General features: G+C 48.3%; 1 protein-coding gene across 1 annotated transcript in view; it reads left to right on the top strand.

Annotated features, from left to right (window-relative positions):
• Window positions 1–18,195, top strand: part of LOC144823935 (sperm-specific sodium:proton exchanger-like) — a 5,382,759-nt gene that overhangs the window by 4,386,813 nt on the left and 977,751 nt on the right. Inside the window, exon 18 of the mRNA XM_078682869.1 lies at window positions 588–686. Within this exon, the coding sequence (XP_078538995.1) occupies window positions 588–686 (99 nt within the window). The remainder of the gene's footprint in view (window positions 1–587; window positions 687–18,195) is intronic.

Raw genomic sequence — 18,195 nt, 5'->3', positions numbered from 1 at the left:
TGTATGCCTTAAATAAAAGAGTTATTTCTTAGACGAGGCTTGCTCAGAACTGTTAGGGTTTAATACCATGTTAAGCCATAGGTACCCTTGATCGTTTCAACCAAGCAAATTCAACTCTCTTTTTGCAACATACACTTTTCTATTAGTCACTCGGAGCTCCACCATAATTGTCCCACATGACGTTGCACCTCACACACCTCCTAAACGTTTGTGTGACAGCTACAATCACCAGCCCGATGACACCTGCAGCGTGGAACCGGGGCCGACTTAGACAATCATCCCTGTCGCCACCAACATTTTACATTCCGAAAACCCAACAGAGTGCTCACTTCAGTGATAATATTATAACCGGGCAGCTTTTCTCTCTCCATTTTATGTCACTAAGTAGAACTCTAATTTTGAAGGCTCCTACTCTTGCTAAGCTACCTAGTGAATAACGTAACACACTGAAAAACTGTTTTCCATTTATAGTGTATACTGAGCAACACTTCAATTTAGGATGGATATCCAAATTGTTAAATCTGTTCCAAGAGTTATTTGTTAGCGTATTAGAAATGTAACTTGTTTACATCTTTTTGGGATTTTAGGGCAAAGCAAAGATTTTATTTTTTGACTATGAGGATACAATATGCAAGCAAGGCGACCCTCCCCGAGGCATCCATCTAATAGTGTCTGGGTTGGTAAAGGTAAGCTCGATTTTCTGATATTGATGCTCTTGTTCCAGGCTGTATGTACTGAAGCTGCTTAAATCAGATTAAACCTTGTTGTATATTATTTGACCAGGTCCTGAGTTGTACACCCATAAAATTAAGAAAGTTTGCCGATATTTAACTTACTTTTAGTCTATGACTAACGGCCTGCTTTACATGCCCAACAGGACATTGCAATTTCTCAACCAATAAGTAGACTCTCAGAGGGACTGAAGCCAAAGGCGACACTTTCAATTTTAAAAATATGCATTTACAAATACAGTGTGCGCTTGAGGCAGTAGGAGAAGTTACGGTCATTCACAAAATACTTTTTTCTAATTAAATGTGAAAACAGGTGCAAATGTTAGCCTTTATTTTTTAAACAATTTATTGCATTTTCCAAAGACACACAGAAAGCAGTTATTTAATACAGAACGTCAGTTCACCATGTGTTGCGGCTTAGTACAGGCTGCAATCGATTCCATTGACAAAACATACAGGTGAAGTTGAAATGTAAGTAGCACTTTAACTTTGAACATATATCCCAGTCTCACCCCCCTTAAACTTGACATCCTCACTTGAAAAAGTAAACATTGTAGGCATTCTATTTTAATCAATGTTAAAGCCAGTCTATCGGCCCCACTCAGCATAAATTGATTTAGGATTACACGGTATGCACCCTGGAACAACTTGACAGTATGTAAAGCTTAGTCATGCAGGTACCCCATGAGATCCTTCCGAGTCCTGTTATGCATTAGCAGGCGCAGTTTAGTGGCCGACGCCAGTCTAGGAATCATCTCGCTTAGGGTTTTAAATGCCTCCAACAAGGTATCCCACTCCAGTGCTACTGGTCTATTTCGTAAGCTGTGATGTCCCTCACGGTGTAGTACACCACTCTCAGCCAAGCCCCAAGTCAACACCTCTTACCGGCCACTGGGAAACCATGAGGGCGGAATGGAACTTCCAAAGTTTTGTAAGCTGGCATCTAGCCAACAACGAGGCCAAGTCGACAAAGCGTGAAGTCACCTTAGCGTTTTTGGGTCTGGGAAACAACTGAAGCATGCAAAATTCCACGGTGTGCCAGTGAGTCTGTCTGTGAGATCTGGGAGAAGGGGCGTGATTTGTGTCCAATAGGAAGTCAGTATGGGGCATGCCCATAACATATGTAATAAATTGGCTTCCAGTGTTCAACAACGCGGGCAGGCTGAAGGGATCATTGGGAACATTGCATGTAACTTGTGTGGAGTAAGATAAGCGCTGTGCTCAATGGAAAATGGTATACATTTCAATCAGTGGTTTTGAGAGAAATTTTGGGGATATTCTAACAAGAAGCTCGATTCTTTGACTTGCTGAGTACATGCTAGGTCTATTTCCCACATAGCTCATAGGGAGGTCATAGGTAACTGTAAGGGCGAGCGGTACCCCGGTACAGCCAGCGTACTAGATGACGCCCATGTCCCATTGTGTGCATTGCTTGAATTAATTAATGAGAAGTGGGTTTGGTCCTGTGATTCTGGCGTGGGTCAAGAACAAAGTATGGGCAGGCCGTGCATATGTATAAAGTCTGCATGATTCAATAGGGTACCCTCTACAAATAGATCACCTTCTGCTACCACTCCCACCCGTGTCCAAGCAGTAATATAAGTGTTGTAAGAGTCCCACTGTACTTGTCCCACGATACAAAAAGATTTAAAATCTGTAGCACCCATTCCAAGTTGGTCAGGAGGGAGTTGGAGCTTATGGAAGGTGACCCTACGACGACCGCTGGCCCACATTAAATCAAATAAAAGTCTATTTAGCATTTAAAAAAATCCATGCAGGGAGAAGCACCAGAAGGTTCACAAAGTGATAAAGTAATTGGGGTAGATTGACCATTTTAGCTAGGGTCAGTCAACCTGCAATCGATAGTGGTAATGTGATCCAGATGTTTACCTGCGATTTGAGGGACGTTGCAGTTTTAAGAAGGTTACCCTCTAAAACATCAAGCTTTTCTCAATATACACCTGAAGAGATATTTCCCCAAAAGCTAGTGTCGGCCGGTTGTACGTGTCCGCAAAGGGAAAGGCATAGGATTTTGTCTCACTAATTTGCAGGCCAGAGAGTGAGGAAAATGCTTTGAAGTGTCCAGCCAGCGCCTGAAGATTCAGGGGGAGGTCTCTAATGTATAATATCATTTCATCTGCATATAATGAGATAACATGAGTTGCTGGTCCCATGGGGATGCCCCATGTGTGAGCTTCTTGGCGTAGTTGTTGTGCCAAGGGTTCCAGTGCTATGACAAATAAAAGTTGCGACAGAGGACAGCCTTGACACATACCTCTGTGTATCAAATAGGGAACAGAAATATGTTAGGCGGGCTTGTGTGGAAGGGCCAGTGTAGAGCAATCTTAGCCAACGAGTATATGCTGGAAGTATACCATATTGTGTGAGCGCTGCAAGCAAATAATTCCAGCTCAGTGATATACAACCTGCCTAGGGAGGCTGCCTGTGGATCGTATGTATCAAAATCTTGTTTCCATATGCATGATTATACAATCTTTTAAATTTATCTGAGTACTCATATTTAGGGGGAGTATCTATATAGATACACCCTCAAACCCAAACATTCATTTCTTGGGTTTGAGGGTGTATCTATATAGATATTCCCCCTAAATATGAGTACTCAGACAAGATTTTGCACATAAGGAAATAAACAAGAGTGAGGAAGTCCTAATGTTTTATTTTTTTAATTTGTCATGTATATCTTATGTATTCTGTTTTACATAATAAATTAGGATAATTTATATTGTCTTTGTATATGTATTTCAGAGAATTGTGTGGCTCCTGAAGAAGGCGTTGTCTACGCCGAAACGCGCGTCCAACTCTATTGCCACTGTTCATTTAGACACCATTGAACATAACTGTGTCTAACTTTTTATATTGTATTTGAAGTACTGAATATTAATGATTCTTAATTTTGTATGTTTGATGTCAGATAGTGATGCTATCTAGCACACTATATGATTTCTAACGGTGCTTATTAAAATTATACTGTGTTTTTTATATAAGCTTTGGTTTCTTCTTGCTCTGTTTCCTTTTATTTGTTTCCATTGTCAATTGCCTAGGAAGTTATACTCACATATTTTATCCCTGTCCTAGGAGTTGGTTACACCACTACTTAGGGGGTCCTTGTTTTTTACAAATTCTACTCCGGCATGCCAGGCATCATTAAGGGACCATGCCTCCACCCATAGTCTTAAGGCTTTAGCTTGATGTACTGAAGCAGCAGTTGGAAGAGAGGAGTGTGTTCTATTAAGGTCTATATCTAAGACAGCATTATAGACCCAACCTAGGAGCCATGGGTAATATGACCAGTCCGCGAGTACTGCAGAGAGCTGAGCTATGAAACTATCTTGCTCCAGGTTTGGGGCATCTATGCTGCCTATTACCACCGATATATTATCGAATGTACTTTGGAGAAGGACATAACATCCTTGTGTATCTATTCTGGTTTCCAATGCTATGACAGGAATGTCTGCTTTGATCCATATTGTGGTCTCGCAAGAGAAACTGGAATATGAGGTGTGGAAGAGCTGGCCAGGCCATTTAGTCAGAATTTTACGGGCTTCACTGGCTATGAAATGGGTTTCTTGCAAGCACACCACATGTGCTTGATAACGGTGTAATTGGGCTAGGATCCTGTAACTTTTCTGTATGGACCCCATGCCTCTGACGTTCCAGGTTTGTATGTTATAAGTATGTGGTACAGACATTATGGTTGGACAGACACCAGCATGTGTAGTATGCCTGAAGTCAGACCATGACCTCAGTTAATGTGCAATTGTGCTGTGACGATGTATAACCCTTGTAAGCAAAGACCCCAACAAAAAACATATCTGATACCATGCCCAGCGTTGTAACCTAGTTCATCCAACACTGTAAAGGAACCATAAAACTTTGAATGAGAGAGTGCAGTCCCCTTTGGGATTTTGGGTAAACAGCTTGAGAATGTAGAAAAGATGGGGATGGGAAGGCAAAAACAGATAGCTGCCAGGGCACAGCAACAAGCCGCATGTAGTAGGGTGAGACATCCTATCAGAAACAACAAAGCATATGTAACCATTGAAACAAGGACATCCCCATAGAAAATAACACAACTCTGGTAAAGAGATCTAGACAAGAGGTTAGTGCTATGAGTGTTCAGACAGGCCCTGAAAGTATGTCATGAGGGCCTGGAGGGAGCTGAATCCATAGGGGCCCTGGCCCAGCAGGTCCTGAGCCACCTGTGGAGTGACCATGGGACATAATGCTATTCTGCCCCCGAGTCTGAGCCAGAAGCACTGCCCTGGGAGGAACTGGGGCTGATGGCTGGTCGAGTAGAACATAGGGAAGTGGCTGAAAGAATAGAATTTTTCCAACCTTCAGGGCATAATGAGGGGAGGGGATCGAGCCTCCTCCCACACAGACCAAGATGGCCGCCCTCTCCGGGTCCGAGGCAGGCGCTGCGTCCTTTGTCGTTGATAGTTGTGGGTTCTTGGGTCTATGGGAGTTGTGGAAGTCTTTCAATCCAATCTCAAGCCTCCTCTGGGAGTTCGAAAAAGTAGGATTTCTGTTCATACAATACCTTAAGCCTAGCTGAAAACAGGAGATCATAGGTGAAACCTACATTACTGATTTGGGTTTTAACAGCTTGGAAAGAGGCTCTTTTACGCTGCACCAAGAGTGTATAATCAGGAAATACAAAAATGAGGGCATTGCCCATTAGAATGGGTGTTTCTTCACAGGCCTTTCACAGGACTCTGATCTCCAGGTCAGGGTCACTGCTATCCCTCTGCGCAGCTCCACCGTAGTGGGTCTGCCCGTAGCGCTGCTCGAACCCCTTGCCTGGTAGGGGTTCGAGATCCTTCTCCACCTGCAGGCTCCTGCCTGTGCCTCATCCCTGGTGGTCTAGTGGAAGAGCTAGCTCTTCTGCTAGCCCGCTCTGTGTGTCATTGCTCTGTTTGCCTTTTCCCTGTCTGCCTTTTATTCTGACTGCCTTTTCTGTTTGCCTTGTATTCTGTTTGCCTTGTATTCTGCTTTCCTGTTACTGTTTACCTTTTATTCTGTCTGCCTTTTCTGTTTGCCTTTTATTCTGTTTGCCTGTTACTGTTTGCCTTTTTTCTGCTTGCCACTTTCTCTTTGCCTCCCTCTCCTGCTTTTTTCCTCTGCCTTTGTTCCCATTACTAACCGCCGCTGCTGCCCCGTGTGCCCTCCTACCACTCCCAGCTCCCACCTCCCAGCTGTTCACCCTCCCCACAACCCCTACTTAATGGCAGGCGATGTGCGGCCGCGCAGCGGACACAGGCAGCAGACACTCGCAGCAGGTGCTCCGAAGGCTTGCCAAAGCAAGCCCATCTGCGCCAGTGCATGACCCGACTGCGACAGCACCAGGGACCCTGGTCCTCCGACCCCCCCACCACTATGACTTGAGCACTCTCCACGCACTCAACCCCAGATCTAACAACAACTGCCAGCTCTCAACGCTGAGCAACACCCATCTCCTGCCGAAACTGCAACTGCACCTTCACCCACCTCCAGACCCCGGAAGCCAACCCACTGGATGCCATTGCACACAAACCACTGAACTGCATCCTCCTCAATGTGCGCTCCCTGCACAGATATGCAATAGAAATCTGGGACCTCCTCAACACCCACTCGCCTTCCTCACAGAGACCTGGACCAACACCAGCTCTGCACCCAACATCACAACCATCATGCCGTCGGTTACAAGATCCTGAGGAAAGACCTCCCCAACCGCCCAGGAGGAGGCCTCTCCATTGTCCACAAAAGTTCCCACCGACTGACTAGCCCATGGAACAAATCCACTTCCAGATCCAGCCCAACCCCAGAATGACGCTCCGCAGAATGCTCGCCTACAGGCCTCCTGAACTCTGCATCCCCTTCACCAACATCATCCCCGACTACATCACACCCCACGCCCTCACCTCTGAGGACTTCATACTATTCGGAGACGTGAATTTCCACCTGGACAACCACTGCGATCCCAAAACCACCAACCCCCCTGGAGAACTTCAACACCATAGGACTGAAGCCACTCGTCTCCACCCCCACTCACACGGCAGGACACACACATGACCCCATCTTCGTCAGAGGAAAGCACATTCACTTCAGCCACACCACAGAGCTGCTCTAGATAGACCACCACTGCATCCATTTCTCTGTTACAAAACCCAACGTACACAAAGCACATGCACAGCCTCCCACGCAGAAACTGGAACAAAGTCCCCAAAGAACATCTCTCTGCCACCCTCACCTGCACTTCACAACAGATGCCAGCACAGTGGCAAGCATCTTCCCCAAAGGATCGCCAACTGCGTCAACACACTCGCCCCCTTCCAGAACGCCACAAGACTACACAACCAGAAAGCTAACTGGTTCACCACAGATCTCCTAGAATCTAAACGCTCCTGCCAACAACTGGAGAAGATGTGGAGAAACAGGATAACCCCAAAAGCACGCTCCGCCTACAAAATGGCCATCACAGTGCACCACCAACTCATCAAATCAACAAAGAAAAACTCCTACACAGAATCCTCTCCATGGGCCACAACTCCAAAGAACTCTTCACCCTCTTACCGGAATTTGCCAAACCCAACAACGAAACAACCAACGTCCCTCCCTCCCAAGACCCCTGCGACAAACTCAGCTCCTCTTTCACCACATATTCAAGACGCTCTACGACAACTTCGACAACCAAGACCACAGCACCACCTCAACTCCTACTCCAAATGCTGCCACACAACAGACCCTTCTCTCCTGGACCCCTCTCACAACAGAAGGCCCCTTAAAGACAATGAAGAGCATCCACTCCGGAGCACCCTCTGACCCCTGCCCCTGCCCAACATCCACAAGGCCACCACCACCATTGCACCAGAACTATGCCGAACAATCAACTGCTCCCTCGAGACCGTCACATTCCTGACACCTGGAAGCGCGCCAAGGTCAACTCTCTCCTAAACAAGCCCTCCGCAGACCCAACGGTCCTCAATAACTTTAGGCCCATCTCACTGCTACCCTTTGCAACCAAAGTCATCGAAAAGGCTGTCAATACTCATCTAGTTCACTTCATAGAAACCAGTAACACCCTGGATGACCCCCAATCCGTATTCCGCAGCAACCACAGCACTGACACAGCTCTCGTCACCACCACTGATATTATCCACGCCCTCCTTGACCAAGGCCACACAGCAGCACTCATCCGCCTTGACCTCACAGCAGCCTTCGAAACTATCTCCCACCGCACACTAGCCACCAGACTACACGATGAGGCATCCAAGAAAATTGACACAATCTTTCCTCTCAAACTGAACACAGAGAATAAGACTACCGCCTTACCACTCAGAACCGACAGATATCAGATGCAGAGTACCCCAAGGATCCTCCCTCAAACCCACGCTCTTCAACGTCTACATAGCCTCGATCACAACCATCGTCCGAAACCACGGGCTCCGCATCATCTCCTACGCTGATGACATCCATCTCATCCTCTCCCTCACCAAGAAACCCAAAACCACAAGGCACAACTTCCAAGAAGGGATTGAAGCCGTCGCGACCTAGATGAACAACAGCTGCCTGAAGCTCAACTAGAAGAAAACAGAAATTCTCATCCATCGTCTCCACCCCCTCCGCATGGGACAATACCTGGTGGGCTCCCGCCCTCGAAAACTCACCCACTCCTATGGATCACTCATGCAACCTAGGCATCATACTTGACTCTTTGTTCACCATGAACTGCCAAATCAACGCGACTCCTCTGCGTGCTTCAACACCCTCCAAGTACTGCACAGGACATTTAAGTGGATCCCCGCCAACTCGAGGAAAACCATCACCCACGCACTTAACACCAGCAGACTGGACTAAGGCCACACCTTCTATGCCAAAATAAGCAAGGAACTCCTCCGCAAATTCCAGACTATCCAGATCGCTGCAGCCAGACTTTTCCTCGATATTCCACGACACAACCACATCACCCAACACCTCCGTGACCTTCACTGGCTCCCATTCGATGGAGGATAACGTTTAAGCTGCTCACACATGCTTACAAGGCCCTCCACAATATCGGACCACAATACCCCAATGACAGAATCTCCTTCCATGCCCCCAAGAGAAACCTTCGCTCAGCCAACCTCTCCCTAGCCACCGCCCCACGCTATCACAGTACCAGAGCCGGCAGTAGATCTTTCTCCTACCTAAAAGCCAAATCCTGGGACAAACTCCCTCTTCATCTCTGATGAAGCCTGACACTGCACTAGTTCAAGAAGGACCTCAAGACCTGGCTCTTGCTGACCCATGCACTCCTTCCCTAATCCCCTGAGACCCTCACGGGTGAGTAGTGCACTTCACAAATCCTGTTTGATTAATTGATTGATTGTGTCTGTATCTCTGTAGTTCAAAATGCGAATCACCACAGGACACAGTGGAATACCAGGAGTTGTACTCTTAGTTGGGACACAATACGCCCTCTACACTGTGAACAGTTCAGAGAGACCCTCCTGGGCCACAGTATTTCAGAGCTGTTCGATGTATAGTGTGGGATTAGTTCCCTCCGAACATTCAGGAATGTAAACTAGGCGGATGTTATTACGGCGATCCCGCCCTTCCGCATCTCCTGCGCGGTCTTGGAGTAGCTCAACTTGACGTTGTAGGAGTGTGGTGGCGGATATTTGCTCCTTTCGCCACAGGGATAGTGAGGCAATCTCAATGGTTTTGACACTGTCTACTAGCTTGTTGTGGTCATCTTTGAGAGGGGTAAAGTCAGAGATAAGGGCCCCAATACGTTGTTCAATGGGCAGTCTCTAGTCCTGGATTTCTTGGATATTAAAATCCAGTTTGTCTACAGGTGGAAGTGTTAAGGTAGGTGGGACACAATCTTCAGGTGTCAACTGGGATGATTCCCCCGAATGAGGGGGGAAGGAGCATGTGGATGCATTGCAGGCTCAGCTGGTCTGGCCTTGGTGAGGCCCACGTTATTTGTAGAGGGGACCGAGCTGACCACTGAAACGGGACAACCCGTGTCCGCGGAAATGCAGTGGATGAGAAGCCGGTTAATGAGCCCCCAATTGGGCAAGAAGCCAGGTATGTGCTCAGTGGGGATGGATATCGAGTGACAGTAGAAAAGAAGGCGCCCTAGACCACTACTGTAGGCAGACAGCCAGGGAGGGAGCACGCAACCAGCCGGTATTTTGTCAGATGTCCCTGCTCCCGGCCCCCTGGTAAAATGTTCAGGGAAGGACCTAGCAGGGAGGGGCAAGCAGCAGCCCAACAAGTCTGGGAGTCTTATCAAGCACTCCGTTATAGCGCTTGCATGGTCCTAGGAATGATAAATCACTCTGGGCATGCTATGGATTAGGGTCATGTAGGGGAAGATACGACATTACACTGAACAGGAGGGGAACTGTAAAGCAAACAGGCCTGGCACTCTTCGCTATCCTACCTGATCTGTCCTTGGCTGCAGAAGTCATGTGCATTACTGCAGGGAGCCGGCCCCAAAGGGACCAGCTGGGTCTCAATGCGTGGGTGTACTCAGTCCCTGCCAGCCACACACCGTGACCACCAGTCATAGTGGAATGGGGCACACCCTCAAGACTCTACCATCGATGTACCAGCTGTGCTCTACCCAGCAGCCAGCTTCGATGTGTGGAACCCCAGTCAGGGAATCAGGCAGGAGGCAGCGACAAGGGCTCAGTCCGCGATGTCAGTTATTCTCAAAGCAGGCAAGAGGTCATCAGGTCTGTGGGCAGAGTTATTCTCAAAGCAGGCAAGAGGTCATCAGGTCTGTGGGCGGACGCCGCTGCAGTAGACCTAGGGCCGTGACGGAAGATTAATCAGCTCTTTGTTGTAAATGGCCAGTCGGGGCACAGTGCACAGGCAGCTGGACCTCCAGTAGTGTGCTCAGTAGTATGTTATGTTATGTTATGTTATGTTATAAACTGTTTTGTAACACGCTCAATTACTACCGGAGTATCCTGGCGCGGTATACCGCTGGGGAACCCGTCCTGGCTTTCCCTGTGGGATGGTCCCTACTGGGAGTCCCCAAGGTGAAGCCAGGCATCCCCGGCATTGATGGGGCCGCTGTGGAGATTAGGCAAGCTAATGCCCAGAGTTGCCGAGTGGGACCCCTGGTTAGAGTAGGCACCGAGGCGAGAATTATCGAGTCCGCTGACCCTGGTCCACGACCCTGCCGCGTCGGGAATTGAACCCTGGTCCCGGGCCGACTCCTGCTTCCGGGTCTGCCGCCTCTAACCAGTGAGCCACACCACTCCACCGCCGGCCGTGCACCAGTACCAGCGGATACAACGAAGCCAGGCACACCCACACTACGCTTGCCGCCCACCAGCCAGGGCTGACGTGAGACACTCTCATGCAGCGTTCTAGGAGGCAGTAAGTCGGGGGCAGTGCCACAGGCTGGGGCCGCAACGGTCTACCGACTCACCTCACCTCGTGTGAGATCTTCCTAAGGCAGCTGCCACCACCTCGGTAAGCTGCAGAAGAGCGAGGCCCAGCTGCAACGCCTAAGGAGCCAGCCTCAACTCCCTCCCCAGGCCACTCGGTCAGCTCCGCAGTTCGACCGTCTTTCTTCTCCATGGCCGATATTTATGGTTCTTGCTCACCGTCTCAGGCCACTTGGCACCCCAGTCAGGCATCATCACAGGGCGGGTGCGGGGGGGGGGGGCTGCAGCCAGTTCAGGGACCCTAGCTGGGTCCACCACTCTCCGCAGGGCCCTCCCCCGGTATCCGGTCATGTCTGTTCCCAGAGGCCGGGCCCCCATGCAGCTGCTCTCTGTAGCAGGTAAGGCACGAAAGGAAGCAATGGCGTCCGTAAGGTAGATAGAACGTCTTTGCCACAGTTGGGGATGCAGCGGGAAGCCTCAGGGTAGAAGGATGCCTCTGTGTTCTGCGGGCCGACCGACACGTCCCCGCAGGGGACACTCATAAGAGGGCAGCCCCTTAGTGCCACAAGATGGCACACGGGGCAGTCCAGAGTTCCACGAACCTAAGGGGTCGTCCTGGACGTCACTTCCGGCCGTGGTGGAGGCAGGGAGAGGTATATCTTCCTCCCCCGCCCACCCGGCGGCCTCTTTGTACCCTCACCCTGACGCCGTTTGGGTGCCCTCTAGTATCTCCGTCCAGAGGCCTGGTCTGGTGTCAGCGTCTGTGTTTTCCGCAGTTCACTGGCGCGCTTTCTCTTGCGGTGAGTCGGGGTGATTAGGTTGTGTGTCGCCTGTTTTCTTGGCGGCGGGACAGCGGGGGTGTAGAGGCCTAAGTCGGGCTCCAGTGCCCGTCCGTGGGTATTCGGGGGCATGTGGGCTGGCGTGTGATGGCCCGAGTTTGTTGCGTGGGTGCTGGTGCGGGACCCCACGGAGAGGCCTTGGAAGGCGAGAAGCAGCTTGCCGCCATGCGGGAGCGACAGATGTTGTTCTCTCTTTGTGTAGGTGCAGTCGGTGCCCTGCCCCCAGGGAGGTATACAGGGGCACGGCATCTGCGATGTTTGGAGTCACCTGTGCGGGCCCGCGCTTTTCTATTGAGTGTGCTTTGAGCCTTTGTCCTCGGTGAGGCCATGTTTGGCGGGAGGGGACTTGCCGGTCAGTTTTGAGCGCAGGCATCCTGGGTCGCGTGCGCCTTGACCCCCCCCCCCTCCTCCCCGTGAAGCCAGCAGTCCCGGGAGGTTGGTTGGCTTGCCATTCGATTCTCACCCACACTTTTAGCAGGGACGCTGTCCTTTCTCCTGGACAGTGTCTGCCCTTCGGAGTGGGGCTGTTGTATTTCCTTTAGCACCGTATTTGCACTTCTCGGTGCGTGAGTTGCTGTACTGGTTCGGATAGCACGGGCCCTGTTCATCTGCTCTTGAGGTCTGCTTTCGGCGATCCGAGTGTGATTGGAGGTTTGTGGGTACGAAGAGGGTCCCCCTTTGGTTGGCTTTGGGCATGATCGGGGAGGGCGCGGACGCGGGATGGCGCCCCTTGACTCTGCTACGCGACGAGAGGGGGAGAGGCAGGCTGTGTTGTTTCGGTTAACAAATTAAGTGTACGGTCCCCACGTCGTTAATTGGTGGTGGCCTCGGAGTTGGCGGACGGAGCATTGGGGGCTTTCGAAGAGAGAACAAGTTTCTGCCAGGATTTTAGTTGGTCAGTTTGCCGACAGAGGAATTGTAAAAAAGAGCGATAAAGTATATAGCAAATTATCCCTCTTTTCTTGGTACAATGGGAGACTGTGCGAGCATTCGAGGGTTTCAATGCTCGTTGGCTGGTACTTGCTAGCGCCACAGCTGGGGTGCGACGCGTTCACCTACCGTGTAGGTTGTCCAGGAGGGCCGGTCTTTTGCTGTGCAACGTGTAGGAGAAGTATTAGCTCTTTAGGGAGAGTGTTATCCTTTAGAGCCAAGGCCCAGGTTCGTTCCCAGGCAGCGGCAGATTTCTTGCTTCCGCGATTTTGGCTCCCACGTGCCAGGGACCACGCCCCAGGGGGCATCAAGCATTTTGAAATGGCGTCACAAGATCGAGGCCCCCGGACTCTTCCACGGGCTGTGTGCGTTGGCAAAATGGTGCCCACTTGATTGAGGTCCCCGCCTCCTCCTCGGAGCTTAGGAATTTCAAAATGGCGCTCAAGTATATAGAATACCCGCACCGTGTTTGTAACAATTTGATGTCATTGTAACATGGATTGCAGAAGTGGGCCTTGGGCTAATTTTCCTTTTGTCTCCCGGTATGTAACCGTTTAGCATTCTTCTTCTGAGGGCCTGCCCGTTGCGCGCTCGAAGAGGTGCTCTGCATCGTCTTCTTCTGGTGCCCCGAATTTTAATAGGTTGCCCCCCCTTTATAAGGCGCATCAAGATACTTAATAGGCAAGATTGAGGGGAAGTGAGACCTTACTAGGCAGTGTTGTATGAGAGGAATTTACAGTTTAATTGGAAAATCGAACTTTTGTTTCCTCTACCTATTTTCTAGTTTACGCGTCAACACTGTTTTTAAGAGTGAGTGAGGGACAGGGTTTTCTATGACCCCTTTTCCCTTGCCGGCTTGGTATAAGACCCCTCGCTTGTTTGTTAGTGTTCGGGGCATGACACCTCGGGTGTGACACAGTGGGTCTTGGTTTTGGCTTCGACGGGAGCCCTCTAAGTGTGGGTTGACTTCAGACTTCTTTTCATGGATGCACGCTGTATTTGCTGGATAATAGATGTGTTTAGGTGTTGCATTGGTGTTTTCACGGCCACTCTTCGTCCATGTACGCACTTTATCACAGTACAGGTGTGTTTAGTCTAGCACCCCAGGTCTAAAAGGAAGATCATCCTGGAGTGATTCTGAAGTCATTCGATGACTTCAGCCAGGCGATTCCTGCAATTAACTGCGGATGTCATCCCAGGCCATCCTGAAGTCTGCCCACAGGGCTAATTATTTATATGGGATGACTTTCTCTAGAGTCATCAGAGAAACTACCCCAGGATTAAAGCACGATTACTTCAGTGGAACAGATGTGATGATCATTTACTACTGCAGGAGGATCTCATGATGATTTTACGATTAGGGTGAATTACTCCAAGATGGGTTCTTGATTACGTCAGTCGAAAACATGTGATGATCTTGTACTGCTGCAGGATGATTTTGTGATGATTTCAGGATTAGGCTGCGTTATTCCGATGATTTTATGAGTATTTCAGGATGGGGCTGTATTATTACAAAATGACCATGTGATGACTTGAGAAAGAGCATGTATTACTCAAGGATTTTCGCAACGTAACTTTATAATGGTACTGTATTATTTGATGATTACTTTATGATAGAGATGTATTATTCCAAGAGTGTTCACCAAACTGTGATTTGCGCGCTGATTTTTGGTGAGTCACAAAAGTCAGAATAACAAAGATGCCTTTAAATTCTGTGTTTCACTGTCACGTTTGCTGACGATTCAAAGACAGATGTCAATGTAAAGCTGCTTTATTATTTTAATATGGCGACTGGTGTTTACTTTTCTTTCTCCAACAGCAAAGTCGGTCACTTTCACCCACATACTCTGTCCCCCATCATCACACACAGTAATCAAATGTTACTCATTGATGGCACTTACATCACATAATACTTATGGGACTTAACTTACAAAATGGTTTAATAGTTGCAAAACCCTCACATTCAGGAAATCTGAGGGTTTGTAATCGCTAAAACACTTTTTGTAGATTACTAAATCAAAGTAATAATCCAATTTTTTTCCGATTTAATAAGTCGGCAGTGGGGGGTCGAACTCGCAGAATTTGAATACCCAGAGGTATTGTACTGTAATTGCATTTATATGGTGCCTACTACCACTGATGAGGCATTGAATCGCTTTTTCGGCGAGTAGCATGCTACTCTGGAACCCATATAGGATTAGTGTTGAACTAGTATAGTGAAATCTGAAAGTAATTTGAAAAGTGGATAGATTAGTCAGTTATTTGGAAGAGGGTAAGAGGTTTGCATTTATCTAGCGCTTGATACCCCTGATTGGATGTTGAAGCACTTTTTTGGCGAGTAGCACGCTACTCTGGAACTCAAAGGATTAGTGTTGAGTTAGTATAGTAAAATAAGAAAGTAAATTGAGTGCTGGATATGTTATTCAGTTATTTGGATAGAAAAGGGTAGCGGAGGGATGGAGGAGGGACGTAAATAGACATATTGTACTGGCATTTAGTGCAGGGAACACGTTCCCAGTGCAAAAACAATAGAACAAACGGTCCTGCGTAGTGCGCCAGAGGGTGCAGCTGCTCAAGTTGATTTTACTGCTGTTTGGGTCAATTTTCTTCTCAAGCAGCAGCCTTCAGATTTCAAACGGTTGCAACTGTCTGCGACCACCCGTGTTAGGAAATTGTCAACGCATGTACCCCTAGCGACTGGAAATCACGTTGGTGGGCACCAAATCTTGCTCACCAACTTACCGCTCTGGAGCCACGTGAGAATAAAATCCCACAACACTGCGATTGGTGGAAGTTGGCCAGACTCTGTTACACCAGTTACACCGAGTCCCCAAAATAACACCAATTATGCCAGTGGGACAGAATATTTCACTCACCCCTATAAATGGGTTAGGTATACATTAACAAATCACTATTTGAAAGGGACATTTTAAGGGCATCCCTTGCAAATACCGAATCTTTAAGAGATGTATGTACATCAATATTTTTTCACCAAATCCAAATTACTGTCAAGTCATTTGCAAACAGGAAGTGCATGGCTCGTCTGCCTACAAAATGATGCGGCTGATAAAAAAGTCCCTTTAAAGTCTTTACGGTGAACTTTATCACAGATTTCAAGCTATACATTTTACAGGTACCAGAATACAAGCTAATACTTAGTAGATGGCTTAAGTGCCAGTTCCTGAGGGGGTGGGGACGATACTGACCTTATGCAAACAAGCATTGGCAAAGCCAATAGGTCTCTACAATGCAAGAGCTATTGGTGTTGCCTATGTCTCTTGGAATATTACAATGCTAAAATCATGGGGGAAAGTACTATGACAAGAACAGTGCTGGCCGAGGCATAAGGTATTTTTTTTGTCTGGCGGGACGGGACAAGGAACACAAAATGGGGGTTTGGTATGGTAGGTACTCTTTCTCTGATCTGCATCGTGAAGTATGTGCAGCCCTCCCATAATCACTTTATATCACATTGCTGCTTGGTTTTTGCAAAGCAGCTTGCTACTGCCACATAATAAAACACACACACACACACACACAACTGCATGGCTGGGTTATATTAACGTCTCTGCATACACCAATGGGAAAAGTGGAAAGGGACAAAAATGTGGGTGTCACAGCTAAAAAGGACATTGTTCTTTTTAAAGCCGTCTACAGATCACTAGAGCCTCTGTATTTGGAGGCATTACATGTAGGCACAATGCACACCCAAGCCCCATGGCACCCCAACCTTAATAGGTGCATCAATATTTATGAGGAAGGAAAATTGATATTTCAATTGAACCAAGTCCCAAGTTCCTCCTGTGGCCACTCTGTCCTCGTTGTTTCTTCATTTCTTCTCCTTGCCCTCTTGTGCATTCCATGCCTCCTTTACTTCCCATGTACACCTGTACACACCGAGCTCCCCACTTATGACTAGACCATGGATGTCGACTAACCGAAATGCTCTCTCTCTCCACTCACTCACTCTCTCCACTCACTCTCTCTCCACTCACTCACTCCACTCACTCACTCCACTCACTCACTCCACTCACTCACTCCACTCTCTCTCTCCACTCTCTCTCTCCACTCTCTCACTCCACTCTCTCTCTCCACTCACTCTCTCTCTCCACTCACTCACTCTCTCCACTCACTCTCTCTCCACTCACTCACTCTCTCCACTCACTCACTCTCTCCACTCACTCACTCCACTCACTCACTCCACTCACTCACTCCACTCACTCACTCCACTCACTCACTCCACTCACTCACTCCACTCACTCACTCCACTCACTCACTCCACTCACTCACTCCACACTCACTCCACTCTCTCTCTCGCTCCCCTCTCTCCACTTTCTCTCTCTCTCCACTTTCTCTCTCTCCACTTTCTCTCTCTCTCTCCACTTTCTCTCTCTCTCTCCACTTTCTCTCTCTCTCTCTCCACTTTCTCTCTCTCTCTCTCCACTTTCTCTCTCTCTCTCTCCACTTTCTCTCTCTCTCTCCACTTTCTCTCCCTCTCTCTCCACTTTCTCTCTCTCTCTCTCTCCACTTTCTCTCTCTCTCCAATTTCTCTCTGGGGTGCCATGGGTACATTATCTAGAAGGTCAGGGGGACGCCAGGGATAGCCCGCGGGCAGTTCTATGAGTACCGCAGCTCTATGATTATCTCTAGTAGTAATACTTGGTAGATATGCACAGGTTGTTAAGAAATAACAGTTTTATTAGTTTGTTGGCAGAGAAAAATATTGCAACAAAAACAAGCATTGGCAGAGCCAAAAGGTCTTGCTTTTTTTAACCAAGTGGCTTGCCAATGTCTTCTGCCGATGGCCTGCAGTATTGGTTAAAATAAACAAGCAGTGGCAAAGCCAAAAGGTCTGGTCTTTGCAAGAGTTAACGGCTTTGTCGATATGTTTCAGCCATATTGTACGCCAGTGTGTCTGTTGTTCAGCATGGCTAAAGAATAGTGGGATAAAGGAGAGTGGCGTGTCGAAAAGTGGAATGTGATGAAGTGGGCTAGATTATAGCTGAAGAGTGTCATGGAGTGGTGTAGAACGGAGTAACATTGAGGGTGTTGCGTGGAGTGGTGTAGAGTAGATTGCTGTGTAGTTGCATAAAGTGGAGTAGTGTAGAAGAGTGGATTTGCAGAGTGGAGTATAGTGTTGTAGAGTTGAGCGTCAAAGTGGAGTGGTATAGAGTGGAGTGTTGTGGAGTAGAGCGAAGTAGTGTGTCAGAATAGAGTGGAGTAAAGTGGCATAGAAGGAGTTTTGTAGTGTTGAGTAGAGTAGGGAGGCACAGCGTGGAGTAGAGTGTTGTGGCATAAGGCGGAGTA

Source organism: Lissotriton helveticus, chromosome 3_1 (assembly GCF_964261635.1).
Source record: "Lissotriton helveticus chromosome 3_1, aLisHel1.1, whole genome shotgun sequence".
In the NCBI taxonomy this organism is placed as follows: Eukaryota; Metazoa; Chordata; class Amphibia; order Caudata; family Salamandridae; genus Lissotriton; species Lissotriton helveticus.
This window is presented reverse-complemented; position numbering and strand designations above follow the sequence as displayed.